The sequence below is a fragment of the Aulostomus chinensis genome, chromosome 8, assembly GCF_037954235.1.
Source record: "Aulostomus chinensis isolate RoL2024-O1b breed Wild chromosome 8, RoL_Achi_v1.0, whole genome shotgun sequence".
In the NCBI taxonomy this organism is placed as follows: domain Eukaryota; kingdom Metazoa; phylum Chordata; class Actinopteri; order Syngnathiformes; family Aulostomidae; genus Aulostomus; species Aulostomus chinensis.
In genome coordinates, this window is record NC_141327.1 from 7,430,279 (window position 1) to 7,454,446 (window position 24,168).

The window sequence follows — 24,168 nt, forward strand, 5'->3', positions numbered from 1 at the left end:
CCAGCACTCCCCAAACTCTGTTTCCTCCATGGAATACATGTTGGTGGGATTGAGGAGTTCCTCAATGTATTCCTTCCACCACCCAATTATCCCCCCCCCCCCCCACACACACACAACACACACATTTGACATAAGCAGCCTCCCGCCCCGAGGCAACAGACAGTTTGCCAGAACCTTTTTGGAGCTGACTGATAGTCATTCTCCATGGCCTCATGGGAGTTGAAGATCATTCTGATAGGTTCTTCTGCCAGGCATTCCCAGCAAACCTTCACTACTCGTTTTGGCCTGCCAGGTCTGCGCGACGTCCTCTCCTGCCACCTGATCCAATTCACCACCAGATGATAATCCTCTCTTCATGCAAGTGTCCAGAACATGCGGTCAAATGTCAGATGATACGACCATAAAATCGATCATAGACCTAAGATTTCCTGGTGCCACCTGCACTAGTGGGCATCCTTGTGTTCAAACATGGTGTTAGTTATGGACAAACTGCGACTTGCACAAAAGTCCAATAATTACACACCACTCAGGTTCAGGTTAGGCCTGCCATTCCTCCCAATCACCCCGTCCAGGTCATGCTGTTATTGCCCATGTGAGTGTTGAACTTCTTTTTTTTTTTTTTTATTTCTGAGAGTCTGCTGCATTTATCCAAACCCATTTACTCTACATGTTGTTCTTAGAATTCTCAGAAATTCCTAAATCAAAATGATTGATTTTAGGGTTTGGATACCTGAAAAAAAAACAAAAAAACACCATGAATTGTGACTTCTGCTCCAAATATGATCCTTAACATCCAGGAAAAACAAATTTTCGAAGTTTTCAGAGACAGGCTAAGAGCAAGTGTCCTTGTTGCTGTCATTGCAGCAGATAACTCCAGCCATGGAGTGCTATTCACCTAGAAGGGGCAACTTGCTTTAGCCATGATAAATGAGCAATGAACATGAGCAATGAACATTTCAATTTGTGTTAACTGTCCTGAGTTACTCCATAACAAGTGGGGCTTCATATGAGAAGATGTAAAGCTGACACTACTTAATGTCTAGAGACTCTGAGGAGCTTGTAGCCATGATTCCCTCTAAACTCTATTGAACTTGACTCTCTTTACACAGCTGCTGCACAATTGCTTTCCCAGAGGTTTTAAGGTAGAACAAACTCCAGTGGGTTGCAGAAGCTACAGTACTCTTTGTCAAAGGGCCCATGACCTGTGGGGAGCCCTAAAATGTATTAAGTATTGTTTAGCCTCACCAACTGACTTCAGATTATGAGACTGACATTTGAAAAATGGACTCTCTTTGACGCCTACATGTAAATTCCAAAGCCTGGAAACCACACCCGGTCGCCTGGCAAAAAAAAAGAGCTGTGCTAAAGCCATAAAGCCAGCTAAACTCGTAAAACTGACACAACCAACTCAAGGTGCACGCACCTGAGTCATAAAACATGCCCCCCCCCCCCCCGAAATTCCATGGCTCCCATTGGGTGAAAAGCCCCCAAAATTCCCCCAAACTGACGTCACCCATAGATATATCAATGCCAGGACTCCATAAGCTCATTCTCTTCTGTTGCGGCCTGGATTCTGTCCTAAAACCCTCTCTTCCAATGCTGACCGGCTTCCCCGATGCATACTGCTTATGAATTGGACAGCAAACCCGCCTCCGATGGGAGAACCTGTGTGTTAAACCACACTGTAGCCTGGCCCGAGACTACAGAGTGACCCTCTCTCCTGGATGCGGAAGGGGGTAGCCGCCAAAGCTCTACCTGTTTCAAGGAGAAGAAGAATAGCCAGGACCTCACTTCTTCAAGGACCAATCCCCATTTCCCAGCTGTGAGCCAGAATTAGATACCTCGCCAGAGACTAACCATCCAGCCGGGAAGACGTGGTAACCACTGAGAGCTGTGAACCAATGCCACCTCACTGCACAAAGGACAGGATGGACCCTCACCACTTTACCTGCAAAGTAAGAGGCTTGCAGCTCTGGGCAGATCATAGTGATTAGAGTGTGTTTTAACTTGTGTTCTACTGTTACACGGATCGCGGACCACTGCTGCCACTGACAATATTGCTAGAGTATTGTTTGCATTGTTCTTCCACTTTTTGCTAGCGTCTAAACTGTGATTTGATCCGTCTGCAGGCGATCAAACTTGTGTTGTTCTGCACCCGCAGTTGAGATCAGTACTTGTTGTGTTAGTTAAAGGTCAAAACTCACACCGTTCATCAGCGAGTTCTATGTGACACAGAAGAATACTGCTCCTTGACCAAAATCATCTGAGAACAGCTGTTGAATATCTCTACTCCCTCTTTCCTCCACCTCTTCTCCCACTAACACACACATACATTCACATTCTCTCACACCACATGCATACCTGAGCATCAGAGGATTCAATCCTCCCACTCAGCTGCTCATTTTATTGCAGTCACATGTGATTGGCAAGCCCCCATTACACTCTGCAGCCCTCCTTCTGGCCGTCACACCCACCATCTTGCTCTGCTTCCCCTCGGACACACACACACACACACTCACACACACACACACACACACACACACACACACCATCTTGTATTCTGTTGTTGTAGTATTATATATGATGGATTTATTATATAAGGTGATATCAATTTAACATTCATTTTACTCAGTATAAATGAACCCTGTTATATTTTAAAGATAAGTTGTCCTGGTCTTTTTGTCTGTGTGTTGCGATAAAAGCTGCTTGACAGAGTTAGTGCCGACCTCTACTCCTTCTGTTCATCCTAGATATGACAGCAAATATTGAAATTTCTGGATGAACAGCCTTTTTGAGACTGCCTGTACTATATTTGGTTATTCGTCTGAATTTTCCGGTGGTGCCCCATTTTTATTCTTAATTTCAATTAGATTTATTATTTTTTAATAATTAACAAATTAGACTAGGCTGACGGTTCCGGGTTCGAGTCCCGGCTCGCGCACGGGATCTTTCTGTGTGGAGATTGCATGTTCTCCCCGTGTCTGCGTGGGTTCTCTCCGGCTACTCCGGCTTCCTCCTACCGTCCAAAGACATGCAATTTGGGGACTAGGCTGATTGGATTCTCTAAATTGACCATAGGTATGAATGTGAGTGTGAATGGTTGTTCGTCTCTCTATGATGGCCCTGCGATGGACTGGCGACCTGTCCAGGGTGTACCCCGCCTCTCGCCCGTTGACGCTAGGATAGGCTCCAGCCCCCCCGCGACCCTTAATGTGTAGGAATAAGCGGAAGATGACGATGGATGGACTAGGCTGATTGGATACTTTAAATTGACCGTAGGTATGACTGAGTGTGAATGGTTGTCTGTCTTTATGTGTTGGCCCTGTGATGGACTGGCGACCTCTCCAGGGTGTACCCCGCCTCTAGCCCAAAAGCTGCTGGGATAGGCTCCAGTCCACCCTGTGACCCTTAACAAGAATAAGCAGAAGAAAATGGATGGATAATTAACAAATTATCTTTCATTGTTAATTGTAGCCAATAACTAAATTTCACTCCTGCACTGATCTAGAGGCATGTTCTGTTAAATGCTTTTATACAGATACTGCATAGTCAGGGCCAGAGCCAGGAACCCCCAATCTAACTGTCAGGAGCATGCTCTGTGTCACTTGTTGGCATCATGAGGACACTGCGGATAAGTATCTTCACATATTTATATTAAAACATGAATGACACACCTTGACCAGGGAGTGATGCTCTGTGAATAAACATATTGCCATACACTTTCTCAACTATGTGAAGCACCAGCTTGCCACATTTACATCACGTTGTGTGTAACATATTATTGTATTATGTGAACAAACTGTAAGTAGCCCTCTGGATAACATGGCAGACTACGTGCAAGATAACGTTTCAGCTCTGTTACCACTCGACCATTACATTACTGTGAGTGACTGGAATCACTCTAGATGAGTGATAGCTTAACTTTATGTGATGTGTAAAGCTTTCTAGCTCATGATATGACAGATTATGTATGAACCTAGAAACTTGCTTCAATCATCTATAAATCCATTTTCTTCTGCTTAACCAGTGAAGGGTCGCAGGGGAGCTGGAGCCTATCACTACTGCTTCAATAATGTTATGATTAATTTTCAATTATTTATTGTCTCTGGGCAGTTTTTATGATTGTAATCCATACATTCTGTGATACTCAATTATAGAGTTATAACTATCAAACACTTTCATTATTTTATAAATTTTTATAAATGTTTAACTAAATGTATTTTTTAATTTTTAATTTTTCAAGTTAATACAAAATCACCTAAAATATCTTTTTATGTTCTAATGCTTGAAATTTGCATACTTTAGTTTTCACAAGATTGGTTTCAAAATGTATTTTCAAAGTTTGAATATTTTATACAGTATTCTGTCCTCAGTGTGTGTGTCTACACAAATTGACAGATAGCATCAAGCTCCAAGGGAAAGTCAGAGGAGTCGGGAGTAAAAGACAGTCCTTTACTGAGGTCTTCGTTCTCATGAAAAAAAAAAATTGTAAAACTGAAATGATACAAGGAAATAATTACCAATTATTGTATAGTCATCAAAATAACGTTATATATTTCAAGAAATTCTACAATTCTACAATTTCATTTAGCAGACGCTTTTGTCCAAAGCGATGTACAACACAAGCAAGGATTTAGACTTAATTAAGGAAAAGCCCATAGGAAGCGCAAAAGTGCTTCAGTTGTGATTTGGTCACAGGTACTGCCATCTAGTGGCAGAAGAAGTGTCGCCCCCCCCCCCCTCCCTTTTTTTTTTGTGGACAAACATACAACATCACACAACACAGTTAGTGCTACATAATCACTAAGTGCTGGGTCTTGGACCCTCTGACTTATTCTACCCCACAGGACAAAGAGGAGAAGAGTCAGGTTAAGTGCCTAGGTGCTCTCTGAACAATTGAGTCTTCAATTGTCTCTTAAAAGTAGAAAGGGACTCAGCAGAATGCACAGAGTTCGGTAGTTTGTTCCACCATTTGGGAATGACAGAAGAGAAGAGTCTGGCTAGAGATTTGGAGCAGCGCTGGGCTGGAAGCACCAGGCGTCTTTCGCATGCAGAGCGTAGTGGGCGAGAAGGAGAGTAGACCTGGATCAGGGATTCCAGGTAGGCTGGAGCCGTTCTTGTGATTGTTTTGTAAGCCAAGAGAAGTGCCTTGAATTTGATCCTGGCTGCCACTGGAAGCCAGTGAAGAGAAACCAGCAGCGGGGTGACATGTGCCCTTTTGGGCTGGTTGAAGATCAGATGTGCTGCTGCATTCTGGATCATCTGCAGAGGCTTGAATGAGCATGCAGGGAGGCCTGCCAGAAGAGAGTTGCAGTAATCAATGCATGAGATGACAAGAGCCTGAACCAGAATCTGTGTGGTCTGTTGGGTCAGGAAGGGTCTGATCTTCCTGATGTTGTAGAGGGCATAACGGCAAGACCGAGAAACTGAGGCCACATGAACCTGATAATGATAATACAAATAGCTGTAATTGTTAATTAGCATTAGCACAAGTTACATGTAAATAACAAACATGTATCCAATATTTCAAAAATGCACTACAGGAATCTGCAAGAACAGAATTAATTAGAAATGTGAACAATACTCACAAGCGATAATTTCTTAGGCACAAACAGCAGGAGGAAACAAGATAATAGCTGGAGCTGCAAGCAGACTGCATGGCATGTAGAAGCTATGCTTCTCCTGATCAGACTGTCATGTTATTATATCTGAGAAAGGGTCCAAAGAAGAAGCTGCACAACGCTGTAGCATTCACACACACACATTTTACCCTGGCGCGACATACACACCCAACAGAGTCAACCAATCTATCACAGAGCTCCCAGCCAGGCGCAATACAACAACCACAGCACCACCGAACAGCAGAAACTTACAATACAACGTCTGCAACATTTCACATAACTATGTTATGCCCAATGCACGAACATAAGACATGTGACACGACAGCTACTCTTAAATGCCAATGGGCAGAGGAAAGCAATGAAAAAACAGGCAAAGCTCACATAGAACATGACACACAGTTTCTGGGGCTGATAAGGAATTAGATGAAGGACCATTGAGTTATACCCTCATATTTTACAAATACCAAATGATAGATGGTGGTGTTAAACTCAAAACACAATTATATGCTGCTTGAACTAGTTACAAGAAACGATATGGGCAATAACGTGTTATTTCATTAATCCTTGCGAGTCTAAAATTGATATATAGTTAGTAAATGACTGAATTTAACAAAATTCAGATACATATCAGGTCAAGAGGGATGCCTAATATTGGGGTTGTGGGGTACCCTTTTTAGGGAAGGCAACAGCCCCTACAAAATGTCTGTGCATGTCCCTTCTTCGGTGTTTTGCAAGAACATCTGTTTGCTTGCAGTATCGTGTGTGATATGCACAGCATTGACCTTTATCACCTCTGCGCCATACCTCTGTCTTTTGCTGTCTCTCTTAAAATCACATTTGAATTAATAGACAGACAAGCGATTTCGGAGTTACCTCAATGGGGAACAATAAAAGTGACAGAACAGATAAAATAGTGAGATGCTGGAGCTAATCATATAGTTTCTAGTCACAGACTGGGAGGTCCAGTAAGACACTGTTGCCTAAACAAAGCCCTTTGTGTACTCTTAATCAGCAATGAAGCGTACAATTAATAACCAGTGAAAAATAGATGAGTGTCTCATCAACATCTAATTGGACAATATGCAGCAGCATGTCCCTCTATTACATAAGATAAAGCACATACGCATGTCATATTTCTCTTCTTTCTCTCTTTGTGTGTTACAGGTATCCCAGTTGAGTCAAGGGTGAACATCTTCATTAACAGCTTTGGCTCTATCCAGGAGACTACTATGGTGTGTGTGTGTCTCTCTCTCTCTCTCTCACTCACACACACACACACACACACACAGTATTTTTTTAAAAATACATAATTGATATAATTTTATGTGTGCTTTTGTGGTGCTCAATGTTGCTATGACAAAACAGAAGGGAAAAGGAATCACAAAATGACAAGTGTGAGTGTTACAGCAGAGGGGGTTGGAGTCATGCAATGTAGGCTGTATGGAAGAGATGGTTTTTGAGGTAATTTTTGAACTTAAGGAACGAGTTTTTGATGGCTGAGGAGTAGGGTTGGATACCGTGAACTGGTTCGTATTTGGAACCTATTTGTATATCTGTTTATAGTAGTTGAACGCTCGCAAAGTGACGCTAACATTAGCCAGTCACAACCTGCTGCTGCGTCGTTAAGCAGCCAGGGACCCCAGCCAGCAGAGTTGTACATACATCATATACATACACAGTACATCCATCTGGGCTGCAGATCTTGGTTTTTTGACTAAAATAGGCAATGTGAATAAATAAATTAGCCTGTGTTAAGGCTTTTTCAAACCCCAAAAAATTCTCCTGATGAATAGTTTGTGACCTTTTGACTTCCATCTCAAAGAATCGGAATCGTTTAGAACAGGAATCGATATTGAGAATCGGACTTGGAATCGGTAAAATCCAAACAATACCCAACCCTGCTGAGTAAAGGGAGTTCCTGTTTTCGCTGTATGGGGTCAAGGGAAGGTGTTGAGTTGGTGAGAGACCGGACAGCAAAGTTATGTAATACTTGAGTTTTTGAAGGAGAGTGGAGAGGAGGCCATTTAAGATTCTTGCATAGTTCTCCAGTCTTAAAGTTAAGAATGCATAGATTCTGTTTTCATTTGCTGAGAACAACTGCTGTTGTCAAGCAATATTATGGAGGTCAAAGGACGACATTTTGGTTATAAGGTTGTGACTTAAAAGAAAAGTTGGGATCCAGGTTGATGTCAGGTCAGGTTTCGGACACAAGGAGTAGCTGTGACTTTCAGAACACGGATGTTGAGAGAGGGGTGAGAGGACTAGTGGCAAATGTTGATTCTTTCTGATGTATTGCAGAGGATTGTGACGAAGTTGCTATTCATCCAGGGATAGATTTTAATGAGGCAAGTTGTAATGGTGGAGAATGACAGGGGTGATACTTATGGTGAAGGGTTTGTGGATCTGTGGACAATTGCTGAATGTGAGGTGAACAAAGGTGAGCAAGAAGAGAGGGTGCAAAGAACCAACCGTGGGGGTTCGGGGATAAACTGGAATACCTGATGCCTGTGATAGTTCTAAATTTAGGTCTCAATAACCAACTGTGTTTTGATTTTTTGGATTAAAGATAACTATGGGGTGTCACAATGCTCCAAATCCTCAATTTGATTTTCCTTTTTTAAGGTCACATTTAAATTGTTTATCTTTTTTCTCACTCTTTTAGTACAACTTCGGACGACTGCACTGCAGAGCAAGACTTAGGTTTGAGAGAGAAAAAAAAGAACCTGAGCGCAAGGGAAAACTATTTGAAAGAAGACAGTTTGCAAGCAAAACTTTTAAATTTGTGAGCAATACATTTAATTACACATACAATAACTTTTTTGCGTTTGCCTTGTCAATAGTTGCTCTCAAGTCTTTTTTTGTTTTCAGTGTGAAAAGTTTTGCTCTCAATTTTTTTTCTGCACTCAAATTTTTTTTCTGCTCTGAATTCTTTTTTTGTTCTCATATAATACTGACACAAACCTCTCTCCATTTCTACCCCTCCAGTGTTGGAGTTGAAGGCACTGTGCAATACTCCAGGAGCATGATTTCATGGCCTATCATCCTCTGGTGTCTGACTAATTCAATTATTAAAGCTGCAAGCAGCGTTGAATGGGCCTTCGCACCCTCACACATGTGAGGGTGCGGTCCAGTCAATGGGCTTATGTCACAGGCATGTAGATGTTTTCAGACCTGAGCTGACAGCTCTGACACCCCCCCCCCCCCCCGCTTCCTTCCTCCCTTTGCCCTGTCAGTTTGATGAAGATTTTAGGGTACTCTTATTGTGATATATCCTCATAAATCCCATGACTTTGGCCAAATCTTACATTAGATTTCACATTAGGAAACTTTGTCCCGAATCCAGTGATACAGGTTGGAAAGTGGTCAAACTTAGTTTAGACATCAGAAGCCTCAGTTTGACCAAGTATACATACAGAGATGCCTCCCTATTGGTTTGCATTGTAAGGTGCAATGTGGCACAGCAACTTTCGGTGCTTACAGAATCCAAACCATTTAGGTTATTACAAAGTTTTCAATAACTTGTTCAGCACAGTGTCATAAGTCATGTATAAAGTTTGAAGGCGCTATCATTGAAGGCGATATCATTAATGCCCTAGGAGCAGATGACGTTTGTTCAGGGTCCAAAATTGGCATAAAGCTGTACTTTGATTTAAGTCAGGGGTGTCAGTGTATGATTTGTAGGTCTTGATTAGACAAATCATTGAGTTTTGGTTCAATGTCTCTACGACATTTCTGCGGGCTGTGATGCCCCTTTTAGATGCCTAGGGGGGGCTATGGAGCACATTTGTCAGTGTAGTGGAGGAAAACAGGACCCAAATACAGATGGCGGGCAAGGAGTGTTCAACAAAAGGGGGTATTTAATGATGACAAAGTACAACAAAGGAACTCAAAGTACCAACTGAAGAGAAAATACAAAGTAGTGTGGTGAGTGGAGAAGGGCAGAGAATAGTATAATATAATTTTGTTAATTGCTTTTATGATTTTTAATCCTAAAAACAGCAACTAAGGAAATTAATATCAAATTGATTACCAGTTGCCAACACCACCACGCCAGGAATTTCCCCTGGAGAGTTTATTTTAACCCTTAACATGAGTTTGGTTACTAGCGAAAGGTTGTGACTGGGTCCAGTGTACAAAATCAGTTAAGTTTATTTAACAATTATTTTTAGCACGATGGTTCTATAAAATGGTTTGTGCATGCACATACTCAATATAGTATGTTAACATGATTGTTCAATGACATGGGTGATGACGGTAGACAATGGTGTGCGCTGAACTCAGACTCATCCATACCATCCACTGAAAGTTGGTCTGTGGCCAATGCCACTGACCACAGAAATTGAACGTGTCTTTTCCACACCAGCCCGGCAGCGGTCTGTACAGTGTAGGAAACAGGGCCAGACTGACATTCAATGGTCGCCAGGACCCACTTGGGTCCAGTGTGGTGGTTCCTTTCCAACACTGGCTTATCTGGTGAGAAAACAATTTCTTTAGCCTGCTGCATCCTGTGTTGGATCTGCTTTTCCGGTTGCTGTTGGAGAGCATCCCTCACAGTTGTTGGCTTAAAGAGGTTCGTAATTCTCTTTTAAACATCAGGGCAGCTGGTGAAACTTAAGTAATAGCATGTGACATGCAATTATATGATATTTGATCATATGCATCATATATATATATATATATATATATATATATATATATATAGATAGATAGATATAGATTTATATATATATAGATATAGATAGATATAGATTTATATATATATATATATATATATATATATATATATATGATGCAGGAATCTGTGTAACTGCAAAGCGTCTGTTTTTAACAGGAGAAGTGAGACAAGAGACGTTAGTTGTGTCTGTTCCGCTGGCCGCTCCATCTTTATTGAACAGTTTTCATTAAACCATTATCTACCTATTTCTCTTTTGTTCAAATAAAACAACCTGTTAATGTGAATAAACCATTTTCAGTTAACAGGTTCACAATAACCGTCTCAATTTTCTTGACTCAAAATTTATATGACCACATGAGTTTGCCCTAACATAACCAAAATATGAACATATCTAACCATACAACACTTTCTACTTGCTCTTACAACACATTCACAGTCCCACAGTTACCTCGCCAAAACAACTACAGTACCGTAAATAATGTTACACAGGTCAGGGAGCCTCAATAAGAAAAAAACTGTGTAACCCCCACATGTACCCCCTCTTTGTGTATTACAGTTGGCGTTTCACCCTAGGTCAGACTTGGTTTTATGTACAGTGACCAACACATCAGACAACACAATATGCTTTGGTCGGTTAACAAATCTGCACACTTTTAGGTTTTTTTTAGCATTTGAAGAACGTGCACATAAAATATATTCAACAATGGTACATTAGCCAGAATGAACAACAAAACCCCCAAAAGAAAAGAAAGAGAAAATTGTCCAAGTGTGAATGTATCACTTTTAGAGCTCTGTAACTCTGTTTGAGAAAGTCAGCTGGGTCAGACAGAGCATTTGAAACAAACTAGTTCATGCGTCCAAAGTTTGTTGGAGTGCACTCATATCACAGATCCAATTCTGCATCAGTCAGATGAATGACATGACAATCCATCTGCTCTCACATTGGTGGTTAATGCAGATCCTGGGATCACACTGGGTAGCTCCCCATCAACTGGGTATCCACAGATCTTCAACACCATGAAAAAACTGACCAAATCACATTCAATATTCCAGCAACTTCAAGACTCTCATCTCTCACAACAGGGGTTTGCCTATGTGTGCAGTGTGCTAGCTGTTAGCCACATGCAGGAATGAATTAGCCTAGCTACCAAGCCATTACAGGTATCATAGTTTGTTTATCTTATAGAGTGGATTCCCCTCTGGTAGTAAAAATATACAGCACCACACTGTAGCCACAGCTGGTATATCAGTTATGTTATTTATATCATTTTTATGAGTTAAAATATCTTTCAGCTTCTGCTTTGCTGCTTTCAGCTGATGCGCAAGGGTGAGAAATGGAGGTGCGTGTATAGTGACCTTGTTCTTCACTGTGTGTTGATGTGCATGTAATACACAGTGCTGCATTCTGGTGTTATTTCCAAGTACACTTTGTGAACACATCTACCCCATATCTATCACAAATCAGTAACTAATGGAGGTAGTAGCATTTGTGATAAAACATCAACTTATAATGAAATTCAAAAGAAAAATAAAAGGTTTTCTTTTTAACCTTGTTTACTCTTTTAGCTTATGGAAGCTGGGTTTTGCACCTGGGTTACACCAGTAAACAGTGTATTAAATTGTGTTTTTTCTCACTCAAATAAAATAACAGCCCTTACAATTGTGACTGGGTGGCATGGTGGTGCAGTGGTTAGCACTGTCGCCTCACAGCAAGAAGGTTCCGGGTTCGAGTCCCAGCTCTGGCATGGGATCTTTTAGTGTGCCGTTTGCATGTTCTCCCTGTGCCTGCGTGGGTTCTCTCCAGGTACTCTGACTTCCTCCCACAGTCCAAAGACATGCAACTGGGCTAATTGGATACTGTAAATTGACCGTAGGTATGACTGTGAGTGTGAATGGTTGGACACCTGTCCCACCCAAAAGCTGCTGGGATAGGCTCTGGCCCCCCATGACCTTTAACAGGATAAGCGGAAGAAAATGCATGGATGGATGGACAATCGTGACCATCACAAGTTAGATGTTATCCTCAACATCAATACCTTTAACCGTTAACCTTAAGTATCAAAATGCAATCAAACATCTTCAAAACACTTTTTACAGGCTGAATTGTTAGGGATCCTCCCAGTTCTATCCATGGCCCTCCTCCTCTGGCTGGGAGGACCAGCAGCACAGGTGCTGTTAATAAGCAATCTGCCTCATCTGCAGCCAATTACCAGCTCAAGAGAAAGAGGAAGCCTGGACCTGCATGCAGTGCTTTAACATACTGAACCCATGTGAGTTCCTCTGCAACTCCAACGCCTCTCCAGAACCGCTTCACAACTCCACTGTCTCCTGAGTCCTCCTCTGTGATTCCTCCGCCTCCCAAAACTCCTCCGTGACTACACGACCACACTGCAATAACCCTATTTGTCTGCTGGACCCTAACAATCTCCTTCCCGCTCTGCCTTCAGTTCATCAGGGACCTCTGACCCCCAGTTCAAGCCATGTCAAGACTTTCTCCTCAACACCATCATCGGGGAGATCAACTGAGCAGCCTTTGAAGGTGGCCAGGTCTCGCCTCCTGCCTGAGGAACGGGAACAACGCATGCAGTGTCGACTCTGTCTCTACTGCGACAAGGAGGGCCATTTCATCCGAGCCTGCCCTGTGCATCCAAAAGACCCAGCTCACTAGCAAAGGGGGGCCTGGTGAGCCAAACAACTCCACCCCAACCCAAGAACTATAACCACCTGTTCCTGGCTACTCTCACTTGGGGCACTGAGTCCCTCATGGTCAGTGCACTTGTGGATTCGGGGGTGGACGAGTGTTTGATAGACATCTCCTTATCCCAGCAAGCTGGGGTTCCACTCGTTCCCCTAAACTCCACCTTCACTGTCCAAGCCATTCACTGGGTAGGGTTACTCACTGCACTATTCCTCTTACACTTACTCTTTGCGCGTTTCTTAGTGTTACACACTGTCATGGCTCCCCTGGTGTTAGGTAGGCCCTGGTTAGAGAGGCACGATCCTAACATCTCCTGGTCTACTGGACGGATAGTAGGCTGGAGCATTGCCTGTCATGCCAACTGTCTTTGCTCTGCCCCCTCTCCATCCAGTAGCCCCCAGCCAGTGCTCTCTCCTCCAGACCTCACAGGTGTTCCCTCTATCTACCACGACCTTGCTTTGGTGTTTAGTAAGGACCAGGCTTTCAGCACCCACCTGGGCCACTTTGAATATCGAGTCATGCCTTTTGGCCTCATGAATGCCCCAGCTGTCTTCCAGGCATTGGTCAATGACGTCCTCAGAGATATGTTGAACACATTTGTGGTGGTCTACCTGGATGACATCCTACTGTTCTTCAGGATGGTGGAGGAGCACCAGCAACACATCTGCCTGGTCCTCCAAAGGCTACTGGAGAGCAGGTTGTTTGTTAAAGCAGAGAAGTGCGTGTTCCACTCCACCTCCATGGAGTTTCTGTGCCATGTTGTGGAGGAGGGGCATGTTCGTGCCGACCCAAAGAAGATCCAGCCCATGGAGGAATGGTCAACTCCTACGGACAGAACCCAACCCCGACACTTCCTATTGTTTGCAAATTTTTTTGACAGTTTGTTCAGGAGTTCAGTCAGGTCACTGCCCCTCTAACTGCACTCATCTCCACCCTCCGCCCCTTTTGCTGGACACCTGAGGTGGAGTTGGCATTTACAACCCTGAAGAATCTGTTCACCAAAGAACCTGTGCTCTGTCATCCTGACCTGATCAAGACAGTTCATTGTAGAGGTGCATGTGTCAGACACAGGGATTGGAGCCGTCCTTTCCCAGCAGTCGGAGAAGCATCAGAAGATCCATCTCTGTGCCTACCTCTTCTGACGGTTCACTCCAGCAGAATGAAACTATGATATAGGCAATCGGGAGCTTCTGGCAGTTCACACAGCGCTGGAAGAATGGAGGCATTGGTTGGAGGGAGTGAAGGAGCCATTCATAGTGTGGTCTGACCACAAGAACTTGACCTATGTCAAGTCAATTTTATTTATATAGCACCAAATCACAACAAAAGTTATCTCATGACACTTTACAAGTAGAGCAGGTCTAGTACCACACTCCCTCAATGAATTTACACCCAACAATTCTCCATAAGCAAGCACATCAGGCAACAGTGGCAACAAAAACCTTCCTTTTAACAGGCAGGAATGTCGAGCGGATCCAGGCTCAATTGGGACAGCCTTCTGCTTTGACCGGTTGAGGGGGAAAGAGAGCAGGAGAGCAGGACATAGACAAAGACAGATAATGGAGGAAGACAGATATACAGAAGGAAAGAGAGGGACAGAGATAGAGAGAGAGAAAGGAGGAGAGACTGATGGACAGACAGGGACATGAGCAGGTGGTGCTACAGGTGGCAGCTTAAACCTTCAGGTCTGTAGCCTCCTCTAGCAGCAACCAGGATCTGGGATGCGGGGAGCCCGAACGCTCCGGAGAAGAAGACGAGTTACTAACACATGAGTATGATTATATAGGACACATATAGGAGGACAGAGAGGAAAGAGAAGAGGAGAGAGAAGCCCAATGCACCATGGGAGATCCCCTGGCAGTCTAAGCCTATAGCGGCATATCTAAAGGCCAGTTTAAGCAACCCTAACTATATGCCTGATCAAAAAGGAAGGTATTAAGTCTGCTCTTAAAGGTAGAGAGGGTGTCTGCATCCTGGACCGAAACTGGGAGACGGTTCCACAGTAAGGGAGCCTGATAGCTGAAGGCTCTGACTCCCATTCTACTTTTAGAAACTCTAGGAACCATAAGTAACCCTGCATCCTGGGAGTGAAGGGTTCTAGTTGGGTAATAAGGGACTATGAGCTTTGTCAAATATGAAGGTGCCTGACTGTTGAGGACTTTGTATGTTAGAAGGAGAATTTTGAATTCTATTCTGAATTTGATAGGGAGCCAATGCAGAGAAGCCAGTACAAGAGAGACATGGTCTCTTCTACTACACTGCTCAAAAAAATAAAAGGAACACTTAAACAACACAATGTAACTCCAAGTCAGTCACACTTCTGTGAAATTAAACTGTCCACTTAGGAAGCAACACTGATTGATTGCCAGTCAATTTCACATGATGTTGTGCATATGGAATAGACAACAGGTGGAAATTGTAGGCAATTCGCAAGACACCCCCGATAAAAGAGTAGTTCTGCAGGTGGTGACCATAGACCACTTCTCAGTTCTTATGCTTTCTGGCTGATGTTTTGGTCACTTTTGGTTCACTCTTATTGTAGCATGAGACGGAGTCTACAACCCACACAACTGGCTCGGGTAGTGCAGCTCATCCAGGATGGCACATTAATGCGAGCTGTTGCAAGAAGGTTTGCTGTGTCTGTCAGCATAGTGTGGTGGTGTGTCCCGGATTGAGGTGATTTTCCAGTGGAGCACTGACCAGAGAGGAGGCTTAGAAACTCAAACACCAAAGCTTATATTCTTGTTTATTCATGCATGCGAGAGAAGTTACAACACACTCATGGAGCATCAGAAATTCTCTGTTGTTCTGAAAAACTGTCAGGTATTTATACATCTCTTCTAAGGCTGCAACAATGACTCGATAAATCGATTAAAAGTCAATAAATTTGTTGCCAAACAAATTTGATTATCAATAATTCATCACCAAAAAAATGCAAATTTTTTTCAACATGTAATGCCGCAAATATATAAGGGGGAGACGAGCCATCTCTCTTCCGTAAGAGTTGCGCACACTAGCGACCACAGATCACAACAACAATGGCGGCGTCCACTGCAGCAGCATGTGGCGGTAGGCTGAAAAGAGCTAAAGGCTGGGAGTATTTCACTCTCATTAAAAAAAGAAAAAAAATACTTGTAAAATTTGCCAGGAGGACTTCGCTTGGCACGGGAGCCCGACCGTCATGAATGAACATCTGAGCAGAAAGCACATAGGAATTTTAGCAGAGCTGGATGAAGACTCGCCTTGGTAAATTAGCTTGTGGGCTTGCCTGTAGCAGTTTGAGCTGTCTTGGCTTTTAACATTTAAAATGTACTTTCCACAGCGGAAAGCCTGGTTTCTTTTTATGGTTCAGTACTCGGGTCCCATCAGTCTATTTATTGCTCTATTTGTGCTATAGAAACATGAATGCAAAGACGTGATCAATTCACTTAGCTGGTTGCTGAGCAGGTCTGGAGCGAAAACACTACGTGCATGTATGTGTAATTTCCATATACAGTAGGTGGGTCTAGATCGGATCCGAGTTTTGAGCAGTAATAGAAACCAGGCTTTAGCATGCAGCCCCGCACATTAAAGCTGAGACATCTATGTCATCTATACATCTATACCTGCTGCGTGCCAGATTATAGAATCAAGAACATGAAATGACTAGAATGTATATTTTCAAATGAAAAATAAATGTTTTATTTTTTAATTTTTATTGTCTTTATTGTTAGTTAGAACGTGCAACAAACAACTTCATGCTAAATTGTAAAGGTAATTGCAATGTGATTAATCGATAATTCAATAAATCGTTAGTTGCAGCCTTAATCTCGTCAGATTCACTGGGGAGGGGGCATGCAGATTGGGGTCAAACACAGGTTATGACCAAAACTTGAAGCCATTTGTGAGATGGCTTTTTAGGTTCCAGTCGCTAGAACCAACAGAAACAACTATCAATCTGCCACCCAGAAGCCACAAAATAAGTTTTTTAGACTTTTACAACCAGACTATATGGTATACATGTTGACACCTGTGGTTTGTCCTTCCACATACATTTATAAAGTCAGCATGTGAACATCCTTCCTGACCTTTTATGGAAAAGCACAGAAACTAACAGGTCTAAAATAGTTAAAGCAGGTAATACATTTCTTATGAACTACACAATTCATAGACATCATACTGTAATGTTGTCGTGTTGGAGAATGACGAGACGTTGTGCAGGTTGAACGGTTTTTATTACAGCTCCTCACCAGCTTTCATGCCACTCTTTTTCCAGGTCCCCAGACCGACGGCGCTTCCACTTAACATGTCTGTGAACTCTCAACAGAACAACAAATCCCATAAACCCCTGCGCGTCTACCCTCCCCATAAGACCGCGCAGTTTCTTAAAGGGACAATAACACAGAGGCACGAATAATAAACAGCCTTGAACACAATTCCTGAACGTTACACTGCCTCCCCATCAGTCAGTTGCTCGTCCCCGAGGGAACCACAAAGTCTCTGAAACGGGGAGGCAACTGGCGGTTCCTCCTAGGCCGGACAGGTTTGTTAGGGGGAGACACGCCCTTCCCCAGCTCATGAGTCAGGCTCTCCACGGGGTGTGACAGTCCAGCCTGTGGATCCGTACCCACAGGCACAAGAGGGGGCTGTGAGTGGCTTTCCCCGAAGGAGGGCAGAGCATGTCCGCGGTACGGCGCAAGCCTGTCCCTGTGCAGGACCACCCTTCTTCCCCGTGGGGGTAGCTGAACACGATACACCACCTCCCCCACCCTCTCCAACACCCTACAAGGCCCCACCCAATTACTGTCCAACTTTGGGCATCGTCCCTTCCTCCTCTTCGGACTGAACACCCGCACCAGCTCATCAGCATCAAAGTGCCTCCCTTTTGTGGTGGTGTCATAGTTCCTCTTTTGGCGCATGCCTGCCTTAGCCAGCTGGTCCCTGGCAAAGGCGTGTGCAGACTCCATCCGGTCCTGCAGTTTTCTTGCGTAGTCCGGACCAGGCACCGCAGCTGGCGTCTCTGGAGGCACCCCAAAGGCAAGTTCAGCCGGTGTCCTCAGCTCCCTGCCAAACATCAGCAGCGCAGGTGTGCAGGCAGTGGAGTCCTGGACAGCTGACCGGTAGGCCATGAGGATGAGGGGCAGATTCACGTCCCAATCACACTGATGGTCAGCAGTAAGGATGGCGAGTTGTTGTTCCAGAGTCCTGTTGAACCTCTCCACCAGGCCGTCGCTCTGCGGGTGGAGTGAAGTGGTGCGTGTTTTCTGCATTCCCAGGTGCTCGCACATTGCAGCGAACACCCGAGATTCAAAATTTCTGCCTTGATCACTGTGTATTGTGACTGCGGCGCCAAATCGGCTAAACACACCCTGCACAAGGGCATCTGCAATGGTCTCTGCCTCCTGGTCTGGTATGGCAAAGGCCTCTGGCCATTTGGTAAAATAGTCCATTGCAACCAGAACATAACGGTTTCCCCTCTCAATGCGAGGAAAGGGGCCCATGACATCCACAGCCACCCTTTCCATTGGTGCACCTGCAGGCTGCTGCTGGAGGTGTGCCCGTGACTGCTCCAAAGGCCCTTTGTGAGAAGAGCAAGCGTCACAACTGCGGCAAAAGTCCTCCACATCCCTCCGCTGGAGACCCCAGTAGAAACTCTGGCGCAGGTGGCGGAGGGTTTTCGTAATGCCGAAGTGCCCTGTGCCAGTGCTCCCATGACAGGCCTCCAGGACCCCTCTCTTCAGTCCGCTGGGGACAACAACCTGCCATCGGTCTTCCCCCGTCGATGGATCTTTCCATGCCCGCTGCAGCACCCCCTCTTTCAGCCTCAGAGAGTCGAACTTGGCCCACAGTCCTTTCGTTGCGATGGAGAGCCCCGTGATGTCATCCCATGGCGGCCGCTCCCCTCGCTCAAGCCACTGCAACACTGGCTGCAGATCGGAATCATCCTCCTGCTGCACTCTCCAGTTTGGTGCTTCCATCACTTGCAGCACTCTGCACGAGAGCCGGGCTGGGTTCTCAAGCTGCGTGAGCTCAGTTTCTTTTTGCTCCCTCTTGTCACAGTAGCGACAGCCCTCTGCAGCACACGGCCGATGGGACAGAGCATCTGCGTTAGTGTGCTGTGCGCCTGCCCTGTGCGCCACGGTAAAGTCAAAGGATTGCAGCTCTTCCAGCCAGCGGGCCACCTGGCCCTCCGGCTCCTTGAATGACATCAGCCACTGGAGGGCAGCATGATAGGATCTCACAACGAAAGGTGCTCCACACAGGTAAAATTTAAAGTGTCTGACAGCCATCACCACAGCCAGGAGCTCCCGCCGAGTTACGCAGTAGTGCCGCTCACTTTTGTTGAGGACCCGGCTGAAGTAGGCCACCACCTTCTCACCCTCCTGTCCTGCCTGTGACAGCACAGCTCCAACTCCCACATTACTGGCATCTGTGTCCAGGATGAAAGGCAGCGTAGGGTCAGGTGGAGAGAGGACGGGATTCAGTGAGAGCCTTGCGGAGGGGGTCAAATGCCTGCTGACACTCTGGGCCCCAGCGGAACGCACAACCCTTCTGCAGCAACTGGAAGAGTGGTGCGGCAATCGATGAGAACCCCCGGACAAACCTTCTGTAATAGGAGGCCAGGCCCAGAAAACTCTTCAGTTGGGTCTGGTCTGCTGGAGTGGGCCAGTTTTTAATGGCACTGGTCTTCTCCACCAACGTGCCACTGCCCTCAGAACCCAGCTTGTGGCCCAGGAACTCCACCTCTCTCCGCAGGAAGTGGCATTTGTCAGGGTGTAGCTTCAAGCCTGCAGCTGCTACCTTACCCAGCACCAGTCGAAGAGAGTCCAGGGCTTCTTTGCATGATCCCCCGTGGACGAGGAGGTCGTCAAGGTAGACAAGGCACTGCTGGCGTGGGACCCCAACCAGGACACTGTCCATCAACCGCTCGAAAGTGGCTGGAGCATTGCAAAGCCCAAAGCTGAGGACCTTGAATTGCCACAACCCTCTGTTGGTGCAGAACGCCGTCTTCGGCCTTGACTCTGGAGATAGCGGAACTTGCCAGTACCCGCTCTGGAGATCAAGGGTGGAGAACCACGAAGACCCCGCGACTAAGTCCAGGGATTCATCAATTCTGGGGAGGGGATAGGAGTCCTTTCTGGTCACCTTGTTTAGTGGCCTGTAATCCACGCAAAACCGCATACGTGGGTTGTTTTTCTTGGGCACCATTACGACTGCTGATGCCCACGGACTGTTAGAAGGCTCAATGACACCGGTGTTCAGCATTTCCTCCAGCTCCCTGTCCGCAGCCTTCTGGTGAGCCAAGGGAAGGCGCCGTGGTCACACCTTGACGGGGTGTGCATCCCCAGTGTCAATATGGTGTTCAACCAGGTGAGTCAACCCCACCTCCGATTCATCTAGGTCAAAAATGTCTTTGAACTCGAGTAGTAATTCCCAGAGTCTGCCTTGTTGCTCCTGGGTTAACCCCTCACAGTTCTTGGCCCAAATACCTCTCACAGCAGCAACGCGCCCCCCTCCTTCCCCAGCCCCTGGTGACTCAGTCTGCAGTTGTGTAGTTGCATTGTTGACGGTGGCTATAGCCACAGCTGGCCTCGCCCGCACTGAGCCAGAAGTCAGTTGCACGCATTGCCCCCCCGGAAGGGTCAATGTGCCATTCTTTAAGTCCAAGATGCAGCCCACTGCGCGTAGGAAGTCCAGGCCGAGGATGCACTCGTCCTGTACATCCGCGACCCAAGCAGCAAAAGGAACAGTATGGGCACCCACCCCAAATTGGAAAACACACCTCCCCGCCATTGGAGCTAAGTCGCCAGTTACTGTCCTCAGGTGAACAGCTGTTGCCTCCACAGAAGCCCCCATTGGAACCATGTCGGGCCGCACAAGTGTAGCATTTGACCCCGTGTCCACTAGGGCTGTGCACAATGTTCCCCCCACAGTCACTGGTACATGAAAAAAGTTGCCTACTTGAGTCCAGCCCACGGCAATGACCTGGTTCGGTGAAGCAGATGACTGTGCACGAGCTGTTGAGGTCTGGGCCCGCGTACTCGCACCTACACGGGCCCTTGGCCGTTTCCCTGCTGAGTGGTGAATCTGGGGCACTGCTGAAGCAAGTGTCCGGGCTGCCCGCACCCCCAGCAGCTCTGGACGCGTCGTCTGGGCCGTGTGTGAGAGGGCCCCATCTCCAAGGCAGCTGCTTGACCCGCTTCTTGCCGCCCTCCTGTGTTTCCAGACTGACCGCCAGGCACTGACACAGCTCTCACAACTGCCAACCCCTCAGTCTCACCAACATCACGGCTCAGCATCTCTCTCTCTACTGCCAGCTCAAGTGCTTCATTCATTGTGGTAGGGTGAGCAAGCAGCGTGTGAACTCTGAGCTCTTTGGGGCTGAGCGCCTGCAGGAACTGATCCTTTGCAAGCTCCCTCTGCACGCCCGGTGGCATGGTGTTGTAAGCTCGCTTACACATGTACTCAATGTCGTTGGCAAGGACAGGAAGGGGTTCACCAGGACGTCTGCGTCTGTTGTGGAATTCCGAGCGCAGCAATGCAGACTGTCCATATTGTCCAAAACGTCTTTGGAGCGCCCCTACCAGGGCGCTATAGTCACTCCTCTCCTCCCGTCCCAGCAACAGCAAACACGAAGCAGCATCCTCAGTCAGGCACAAGGCGAGTTGGAGAGCCCTGTGTTTAGCGTCCCACCCAGCAGCGTCAGCTAAGAGTTCAAACTGGGCGATGAAAACCTCCCACGCTGTTTTGCCATTGAATTTCGGCGTCTTTATGTTCACCGCAGTCACCTGACACGCAGCGGCAGAACCGTCGCTGACGTGACGCGACACTACCGGCGCGCCCGAACTTGGAACCTGGCAGGAATTCGCAGTCTCTCTTCCCGCCAAACCAAGAGGAAAACCAGCCTCGGCAGCAGGCTGCAATGCGGTCTCCCTTATACGTCCCGCCGGGTCCGGCCGCCGCACGTCTGCGTCCGCGTCCTTCTCTCTCTTGACTTTTACGTCCATACCTGAAGCCATTGGCGACCGTCGTAGTTGCTTATCTCTCCCGGCGCCGGTTCAAACAGGACACTTCTGACACCAGTGTAACGTTGTCGTGTTGGAGAATGATGAGACGTTGTGCAGGTTGAACGGTTTTTATTACAGCTCCTCACCAGCTTTCATGCCACTCTTTTTCCAGGTCCCCAGACCGACGGCGCTTCCACTTAACATGTCTGTGAACTCTCAACAGAACAACAAATCCCATAAACCCCTGCGCGTCCACCCTCCCCATAAGACCGCGCAGCTTCTTAAAGGGACAATAACACAGAGGCACGAATAATAAACAGCCTTGAACACAATTCCTGAACATTACAATACATTACCAGTAGCTCATTACTTGGTAACTCATATCGAATAAAAAGAAAAGAATACATAAACTTAATAAAAGAAATGCATAACCAAATAAAGAAAAAAGCAAGCTTCTAAAGTAGTGTCCAGAGCATGGAGGTGCTACCAGGAGTCAGGTCACTACATCAGGAGACGTGGAGGAGGCCATAGGAGGGCTACAACCCAGCAGCAGGACCACTACCTCCGCCTTTGTGTCAGGAGGAACAGGAGGAGCACTGCCACAGCCCTGCAAAATGACCTCCAGCAGGCCACAAATGTGCATGTGTCTGCTCAAACGGTCAGAAACAGACTCCATGAGGGTGGTATGAGGGCCTGACGTCCACAGGTGGGAGTTCTTCACAGATGAAAGCAGGTTCACACTGAGCACATGTGACAGAGGTGACAGAGTCTGGAGACGCCGTGGAGAATGTTCTGCCGTTTTTACCGTTCCCTTTATTATTTTGAGCAGTGAAGTTCTCATCAACACGCAGGCAGCAGCGTTTTGGACCAGCTGGAGAGTCTTTAGGGACTTGCTGGTGCAGCCTGATAGAAGAGCATTGCAGTTATCCAGCCTGGAAGTGACAAAAGCATGGACTAATTTTTCTACATCTTTTTGAGACAGGATGTGTCTGATTTTAGCAATGTTATGTAAATGAAAGAAAGCAGTCCTAGAAATTTGCTTAATGTGGGAGTTAGGACAGGTCCTGATTGAAGAGAACTCCTAGGTTCCTTACGGTAGTGCTGGGGAACAAGGTAATGACATCCAGGGTACCTATCTCATTATCTAGGGTTTCTCTACGTCGTTTTGGGCCCAGCACAATAACTTCCGTTTTATAAGAGTTTAATAAAAGTCAATGGGTCGTCCAAGTTTTTTTTATCTCCTTTAGACAGGCCTCCAGTTTAGTCAGCTGATATGTTTCATGTGGATGCATTGATAAGTACAGCTGTATGTCATCTGCATAGCAGTGTTTCCTAATGATGTGACCTAGAGGAAGCAGGTATAGGGTGAAGAGGATTGGTCCAAGCACAGAGCCTTGTGGAACACCATAACTGACTGCAGTGGTTTCAGAGGGATTATCATTTGTTAATACGAACTGAGATCGACCTAGTAAATATGACCTAAACTAATTTAGCGCAGTTCCTTTCATGCCAATGACATGTTCCAGTCTCTGTAGAAGGATATGGTGGTCAATGGTATCAAAAGTTGCACTAAGATCTAAGAGGACCAGCACAGAGACGAGTCCCACATCTGACGCTAGTAGGAGGTCATTGGTAACTTTGATTAGTGCTTTTTTTGTGCTATGATGAATCCTGAAACCTGACCGGAAATTCTCCAATAAGCTGTTGCTGTGGGGAAAGTCACAGAGTCTTTTAGCAACTGCTTGCTCCAGGATTTTGGAGAGAAAATGAAGATTTGATATTGTTCTGTAGTTGGCCAAAACTTCTGGATCCAGGGTTGCTTTTTTGAGAAGGGGTCTAATTACTGCCACTTTAAAGGACTGTGGGACGTAACCAGATAACAGCGACTCACTGATCATGTCCAAGAGAGAGGTGCTAACGAGGGCAGCTTTGTTGGGATAGGGTCTAGAATATATGTGGATGGTTTAGAGGAGGAAATTATTGTACTAAGCTCATGAAGGCTAATAGGAGAAAAACTATCAAAGTGTATGTGTGGTCCTACAGCTGCCCCTAAGGCTTCTGGGGTTAAAGGTGCTGTGTTGTCAGCAGATGGCAGGAGGAGATGAATTTTCTTTCTAATAAGGAGAATTTTGTCTTTGAAGAAGAAGAAGTCTTTGCTACCCAGGGAAACAGGAATACTTGGTTCAA

General features: G+C 45.8%; 1 protein-coding gene across 2 annotated transcripts in view; it reads left to right on the forward strand.

Moving 5' to 3' along the window:
- Window positions 1-24,168, forward strand: part of LOC147256968 (glycine receptor subunit beta-like) — a 95,121-nt gene that overhangs the window by 29,439 nt on the left and 41,514 nt on the right. For both annotated transcript variants that reach the window (XM_086210693.1, XM_086210692.1), the window contains exon 4: window positions 6,786-6,853. In XM_086210693.1, the coding sequence (XP_086066819.1) occupies window positions 6,786-6,853 (68 nt within the window). The remainder of the gene's footprint in view (window positions 1-6,785; window positions 6,854-24,168) is intronic.